Raw genomic sequence first — 8,532 nt, 5'->3', positions numbered from 1 at the left:
CTGCATATATATATATATATATATATATATATATATATATATATATATATATATATATATATATATATGTATATATATATATATATATATATATATATATATATATATATATATATATATATATATACATATATGTAGGCCACATAGTAAAGGGTGTCAAGATGAGACAACACATTGAAAAAAAAATACGAAAAAAAGGTGCAGAATCGTTTTATATAAAATAAAAACTTAGATCAATCTTTTAATATATTCTGTTCTTTTCTCCAACAGATACATTTGTCAAAACGACGTTTTGAACGTCACACGACGTTCCATTGATTCTACTTAAATAAATGGCGTATCAGGGGATGACCTTGACAGTCAAGAAATCTTTTCTAATTGTCATCGTACAATTATGCTTATCATCATTTTTATTTACACTCTATAACTATGGAAACCGCTTAATGGTAATGAATGCATTTTCATATACAAGTATTCATCAGGAACAATCTAACAATACGAAGCTCATCCTTCTTTGGACTTGGCCATTTGGTCAAAAATTTCAACTGAATAAATGTCCACGATACGTTGATATTTCTGGATGCTTTTACACAGCAAATAGATCATTGTATTCTTCTGCCGATGCAATTGTTATTCATCATAGAAATGCATGTAATTCAATTAAGCAGTTACCCCAAATGCCAAGACCCCCAAATCAGTATTGGGTATGGTTTAACTTGGAGTCCCCAACACACAGCCCAAACTTGCATTTTATGGATAATCTCATCAACTTCACAATGTCTTACAGAGCTGACTCAGATATTTTCTCACCTTATGGTTGGCTAGAGCCGAATCAACAAGAAGAGAACTTCACAATTCCTCCAAAAACCAAGCTCGTAGCCTGGGCAATCAGTAACTGGAACCCACATTCTAGAAGAGTGCACTATTATCAGGAGCTCAGGAAATTTTTATCTGTAGACATATATGGAAGGCAGAATTTACCTCTGCCTGGAAATGATCTTGAAAAAACATTGTCCAAGTACAAGTTTTATCTCGCCTTTGAAAACTCGATTCATGAAGACTATATTACAGAGAAACTCTGGTTGAATGCATTAACGTTTGGGTCTGTACCAGTTGTAATGGGTCCTTCTCGTAAAAACTATGAGCGTTACATTCCAAAAGACTCTTTTATACATGTTGAGGACTTCTCCACTCCTGAAGAGCTTGCTAAGTATATCTTAAAGTTGGACAGTGATGAAAAAGCTTACCAACAGTATTTTACATGGAGGTCCAGACTTCATCCAATTACAAGTGATGATTGGCCAACTAATTACTGCAGAGTATGTAAAGCACTAAAAGAAGCTCCTACAAACAAAACTATTTCAACACTTCGAACATGGTACAAATGACTGAAGGAGTTTTTGTTTTTCTTTTCTTTTAAAGTCTTTTTTCTATTATTATTGATTGTATTGTATTAACTTTTAGTTGTAACATAGTAGGCAAAATATGTGATAATATACCCAAGAATTTCCGTGACCATATGAAAGCATGAGGATGTACATAATTTCATAATAATGTACACCTCAACTTCTGCAAAACCTCTTTTTGAAGAATAAAGGGGTAATTCTAGTCTACTATTGAATGATCAGTATGAAATACACTCGTCCTTTTCAAAAAGATAATATGCAGTTTGTGTCTCAACTTTATGTATTAAAAAGTAACTACACTTTCATCAAACTTTTGATATGTCACAGAGACGTATCAAAAGTTTGGATCGGTTGGGGTCTAGGTTTTGAGACCCCCACCGTTGTTGAAACGAAGGTGCAGAAGCGCTCAGCTGAGCGCTTTGCTCCTCCAGCTGTGATCAGCACTCCCTTTCAAGCTGAAGACGGCTTACATAGACACATTCTATGTGAGCCGTCTTCAGCCAGACGATGAGGGCCGATCATAGCTAGAGGAACAAAGCGCTCAGCTGAGCGCTTCTGCACCTTCGTTTCAGCCATGGTGGGGGGTCTCAAAACCTAGACCCCAACCAATGCAAACATTTGATGTGTCTCTATGACATGTCAAAAGTGTGATGAAAGTGTAGTTCTTATTTAAGTACTTTTGCAGCAGCTGGGACACATTAGGAAGATATAAATAGTGCCTATATAGTGCAATTCATTTCTTTAGTTGTCAGGTTTCAACTTCAAAATGTGAGGTTTATACATAAGCTTTTATAGAGATGTTAATGGAAAATATCCATTGAGGTGTATATTGTATATACACCTTCAGGCAAAACTCAAGTCAGGCACATGGAGTTTATGGGGTATATTTACATTGAAGAAATATTGTCTTCTCTTTTGATAAATGCAGTGAGCTGCTGAAGACTCTTGGCTGTGTATTGTCTGAGGATTAGAAAGCAAGTTGATGAAAAAAAAATGGCTGTATTTTGTATTAGGGTATGTGCACACGGTAGCAGGCTTTTACGTCTGAAATGACAGACTGTTTTCAGGAGAAAACAGCTGCCTCGTTTCAGACGTAAATGCTCCTCCTCGCATTTTGCGAGGCTTCTCTGACAGCCATAAATTTTGAGCTGTGCTTCATTGAGTTCAATGAAGAACGGCTCAAATTACGTCTGAAAGAAGTGCCCTGCATATAATGTATATAAGTGTCCTGCATATAATGTATATAAGTGTCCTGCACTTCTTTTGACGAGGCTGTATTTTTACGCGTCGTCGTTTGACAGCTGTCAAACGACGACGCGTAAATGACAGGTTGTCTGCACAGTACGTCGGCAAACCCATTCAAATGAATGGGCAGATGTTTGCCGACGTATTGTAGCCTTATTTTCAGACGTAAAACGAGGCATAATACGCCTCGTTTACGCCTGAAAATAGGTCGTGTGAACCCAGCCTTAAGAATTGGTTTGATGTGAAAATCTTGTGCAATGTATTCAATGACTAAGTCAGGAATTAGGGATTTCTTTTGTCCTTTTTTTTTTTTATCCAGGTGGAGTTTAAAGTTGAAATTTTAAGACTAATCCTATTGGTTTCGGCAAATTTCAAAAAGTATTTATATGAACTGCTGTATATGGAGCTGCTGAAAGCTTATTGTGAGGGTATGTGCACACACACTAATTACGTCCGTAATTTACGGACGTATTTCGGCCGCAAGTACCGGACCGAACTCACTGCAGGGAGCCGGGCTCCTAGCATCATAGTTATATACGATGCTAGGAGTCCCTGCCTCTCTGCAGGACAACTGTCCCGTACTGTAATCATGTTTTCAGTACGGGACAGTAGTTCCACGGAGAGGCAGGGACTCCTAACATCGTACATATGTATGATGCTAGGAGCCCGGCTCCCTGCAGTGAGTTCGGTCCGGGACTTGCGGCCGAAATACGTCCGTCAATTACGGACGTAATTAGTGTGTGTGCACATACCCTGAATGTATTTCAAATCCTCAGTAACAATCTGACAGGACGAATATCCACTTCTACCTCCATCCAGATGTCATCCCTGTTTATAGTCTCACGGAAGGTACTGATTCTTCTCGTGAAGATTCAGCATAAAGTAGGGAGTCTCTAGAGCAACTATAGGATTTCAATAGACAGTTTTCAAAATATATTTAATAATGTTTAATACTGTGCCATGTTCCACATCATATAAATATTGTCAAACATCTGACATTGAGCATGGTAATGTATGCCTGAAATATGGAGCACGGTTCTTTTTATACTAATGTATCATTTATCAGCACATTGCTAGAAAACAATCAGCATTTCATGTGCTAGATATACTCCATACAAATATCACGGTAAAGGTTACCAAATATAAGGAAGTAGTAATAAGGTAAAATTGGGATTTAATCCACACAGCAAAATTACAAATCTGAAATCACAGAGCAGTAAGTAAGCTGAATTAATCCTTTAAGGACGCGGCCTGTTTGGACTTCATGATGCAGCCTCAATTTTTAACCCCTTCCCGACATTTGACGTATCCATACTCGTTAAATCGTTAGAAAGAGGGGGCGACCCCCTCTAACAGCTAATTGTGACCCCCGCAACGCAATCGCGGGGGGGGGCGATGGTTGCTATGGCTGCCTGGGGGCCTAATGAAGGTCCGTCATCTTTGTGCACCTATTAAGCCCTGCAGTATATCGTGCAAGTGATCTAACGATCGCTGGTTGAAGTCCCCTAGGGGGACTGATAAAAAAAAGTAAAAATTAGTGAAATAAAGTTGTTTTTTTGTGTAAAAAAAATAAATATTAAAAGTTCAAAAAACTCCCCTTTTCCCATTTTCGCCCTAGAGCATATTAAAAAAATAATAAAATAAATAAACATAATTGGTATTGCTACGTCTGTAAAAGTCTGAACTATTACAATATATTATTATTTAACCCTCACGGTGAACGCAGTAAAAAAAAAAAAAATTCTATACACCAATATCTCTATTTTTTGGTCACATAATCTCCCACAAAAAATGAAACAAAAAGTGATCAAACCGTCGCATATACACCAAAATTGTATATTTAAAAACTACAGCTTATCCCGCAAAAAATAAGCCCTCATACCACTTAATCGACGGAAAAATAAAAAAGTTATGGCTCTTGGAATTTGGCGACACAAAATAAATTTTCTTTTTTACACTTAGGTTTTTACTTGTAAAAGAAGTAAAATATTGAAAAAACGATATATATTTGGTATCGCCGTAATCGTATTGACCCACAGAATAAAGTTAACATGTTGTTTTAATTGCACTAATTGCACAGTGAATTCCGTTTAAACGGCGGGCAAAAAAATTGGAGGAATCGCTGTTTTTTCATTTTCTACCCCACAAATAATTTTTTTCCCGTTTCCTAGAACATTATATTGCAAAATAAATTATGCTACGAAAAACTACAAATCGACCCGCAAAAATCAAGCCCTCATAGTACTATATCGACAGAAAAATAAAGACGTTATGGCTTTTGGAAGGGGGGGAGAAAAGAACGAAAATGAAAATCTGAAAAAGGGCTGTGGCGGGAAGGGGTTAAATTTGACATTTGTCACTTTATGTGGTAATAACCATGGAATGTTTTTTTTGTGACACATTGTACTTTATGTTAGTGGTCAATTTTTGTTAATATGTTTAATCTTTATTCCTAAAACATATCTGAAATGTAAAGAAATTTAGCAAATATTTGATTTTTCTACATTTGAAATCCTCTGCTTCTAAAGTGGATAATAAAACAACACATTTTTATAAACAAGCTTTACCATACGTTTTCTTCATATAAGCATAATTTTTTTCATTCAATTATTATTATTATTTTTTTCTTAAAGGCCCTAGTGGGCTATTCGACCTGAACACAGGCCTCAGAAACGAAGGAGCACCTTGTGGAATTTGGGTCCTACTTTTTATTAAGATGTTTTTTAAGAACCACTAACGGTTTGGAGAGGTCTTGAGGTGCCGAAACAGAAGGAACTGTCACGTTGGGTTCGTGGACCCTCTGGGCCGTACCGCCTTGACGGTATGGCAGCTGGCCAACAGGGCGCAGGTCACAGTCTATAGTTCGTATAGGGTACATGTGGCAGCTCAGACAGTAGCAAGGCAGGCTCGCCTGGGACTAGGCAGCAGGTAGACGTCAGGCGTGGAGTAGCAGGACAGGCGTGGAATACAGCACAGCATGACTACAGCACGGCACTTGAACAAGATAGCACGGGATACAGAATACAGGAACGGGAAACACTGGGAACTGGAAAAAACTAGGAGACCATTTGCATAGACAAACTAGGATACAACAAACAACACTCAGGCATGGGAGGAAGGGGCTGGGCCCTTCTTATATCCCAGGGTGCTCTGGGAGCAGTCAGCTCAATCTCCCACCTGCGTGCGCTTAGGCTTCTAAAGTCTGGACTGAGCTCGTGAGCGCACCTTGGTGGTCACTGTGGAACAGGACGGCCGTATGTGCAGACATCTCTGGAGAGAAGGGCGTCGACTGGATGGAAGGAGTTCGTGGTCAGCGACCACGGACATTACAGGAACACTCCAAAGAAGACATCATTTAGGAAACTACACACCTCAAGGAACTTATCTAGGGGTATAGTGAGCATTTGACTCCAAAGGTGTTTCAGCAAATTTATTATAATGAAGAAGTAGAAATGGGAAAAACATTTTTTTTCCCAATAGTATGTAGTTTTAGCTCAAATATTTAAATTTCACAAGAAATATAGGAGAAAAAGATCCCAACAATTGTTACACAATTTCTTCTGAGTACGACAATACCCCACATGTGGTCCTAAACCACTGTATGCACACACGGCAGGGCTCAGAATGGAAGGGGCACTATTTGGCTTTTGGAGAGCAGATTTTGGAATGGTTTGCGGCGCCATGTCACATTTGCAGAGCCCCTGAGAAACCAAAACAGTGGAAACCCCTCACAAGTGACCCCATTTAGGAAACTAAACCTCTCAAGGAATTAATCTAAGGATGTAGTGAGCATTGTGAATCCAAAGGTGTTTCAGCAAATTTATTATAATTAAGCTGTAAAAATTGAGTAGTGTCGCTTCAGCTTAAATTGTTCATTTTCACAAGGAATATAGCATAAAGCGCACCCAAACAATTATTATGCAATTTCTCCTAAGTATCACAATACCCCATATGACTAGGATTTAATCCCGAAATGTAGTGAGCATTTTGACCCCACAGATGTTTCAATGAATTTTTTTCAAGGACTACAAGAGAAAATGCACTACAAAATTAGATAGGCAATTTCTTTCAAAGAAAGACAATACCCCATATGTGGCCATAAACTGCTGTTTGGGCACACGGCAGGGCTCAGAAGGGAAGGAGCACCATTTAGCTTTTGCCATGCAAAATTTGATGGAATAGTTTTGTGCAAAGCCCCTGGGCTGGTTTTAGACAAAGTGTAGCCATGGGCAAAGTTAAAAGTGGGGACCCAAATGCTGAATAATGGGCCTGTTCACATCTGCGCCGGGGTTCCATTGATGGCTTCCGTCAGACCTTTCTGTCAGGAGAACCCATGAACGCAAACCAAACGGCAAGCACAGCTTCCGTTTGCATTACCATTGATTTCAATGGTAAGGCTTGCATTGCAAATGGTTTCCGTTTGTCTCCATTCCATAAGGATTCTGTTTTTTTGGCGGAAACAATAGCGCAGTCGACTGCCATACCATAACTACATAGTGACTGACTAATACCACCATACTGTTACTGAATAATACCGCCTCACCATAACCACATAGTGACTGAATAATAACCCCATACTGTTACATAGTCAGTACGGTTGAAAAAAGACACATGTCCATCAAGTTCAACCAAGGGACGGGAAAAGGGAAGGGAAAAATTTCTACACATAAGGAGCGAATATTTTTTTGTTCTAGGAAATTATCTAAGCCTTTTTTACAGTCATCTACTGTCCCTGCTGTGACCAACTCCTGCGGTAGACTATTCCATAGATTCACAGTTCTCACAGTAAAGAAGGCTTATCGCCTCTGCAGGCTTAACCTTTTTTTGTCCAGACGTAGGTAGTGCCCCCTTGTTTTTTGAGAGGGTTTTACATGGAACAGAATTTCACCATATTTTTTGTATGTGCCATTAATATATTTATATAAGTTAATCATGTCCCAGGCTTAATAGGTTTAATTATTTTTATCTTTCCTCATAACTTAGATTCTCCATGCCCCTTATTAGCTTCATTGCTCTTCTTTGTATTTTTTTCCAACTCCAGGGCATCCTTTCTATGAATTGGAGCCCAGAACTGAACTGCATATTCTAGATGAGGCCTCACTAATGCTTTGTAAAGTGGTAATATTATATCCCTGTCCCGCGAGTCCATGCCTCTTTTAATACAGGACAATATCTTGCTGGCCTTTGAAGCAGCTGATTGACATTGCATGCTGTTATTTAGTCTATGATCTACAAGTACACCCAGATCCTTCTCAACAAGTGACTCCCCCAGTATAGCTCCCCCTAGGACATATGATGCATGCAGGTTGTTGGTACCCAGATGCATAACTTTACATTTATCTACATTAAACTTAATTTGCCAAGTGGACATCCAAAACACTTAGTTTGCTTAAATGCGCTTGCAATTCACTAACATGTTCCATAGACTTAACATTACCACATAGCTTGGTGTCATCTGCAAAAATAGAAATAGTGCTATTAATCCCATCCTCTATATCATTAATAAATAAGTTGAATAATAGTGGTCCCAGCACGGACCCCTTGGGTACACCACTTATAACCGGGGACCATTCAGAGTAGGAATCATTGACCACAACTCTCTGGATACGGTCCTTGAGCCAATTTTCAATCCAATTACAAACTTTACTTTCTAAACCTATAGTCCTTAATTTACCCATTAGACGTCTATGAGGGACAGTGTGAAATGCCTTTGCAAAGTCCAAAAACACTATATCCACAGCAGCCCCTCTGTCTAAGCTTCTGCTCACCTCTTCATAAAAATAAATCAGGTTGATTTGACAACTTCTGTCCTTTGTAAAACCGTGCTGGCTGTCACTTATGATACTATTTTTTGTCACATAATCCTGTATACAGTCCCTCA

General features: G+C 38.7%; 1 protein-coding gene across 1 annotated transcript; it reads left to right on the top strand.

The window, feature by feature from the left end:
- Positions 1–332: 332 nt before the first annotated feature.
- Positions 333–1,388, top strand: LOC142660345 (4-galactosyl-N-acetylglucosaminide 3-alpha-L-fucosyltransferase FUT6-like). The gene has a single exon (XM_075836946.1). The coding sequence runs from the start codon at positions 333–335 to the stop codon at positions 1,386–1,388; it is 1,056 nt and encodes a 351-aa protein (XP_075693061.1).
- The last annotated feature ends 7,144 nt before the right edge of the window (positions 1,389–8,532 follow it).

Source organism: Rhinoderma darwinii, chromosome 9 (genome assembly GCF_050947455.1).
Source record: "Rhinoderma darwinii isolate aRhiDar2 chromosome 9, aRhiDar2.hap1, whole genome shotgun sequence".
NCBI classification, from domain to species: domain Eukaryota; kingdom Metazoa; phylum Chordata; class Amphibia; order Anura; family Rhinodermatidae; genus Rhinoderma; species Rhinoderma darwinii.
This window is presented reverse-complemented; position numbering and strand designations above follow the sequence as displayed.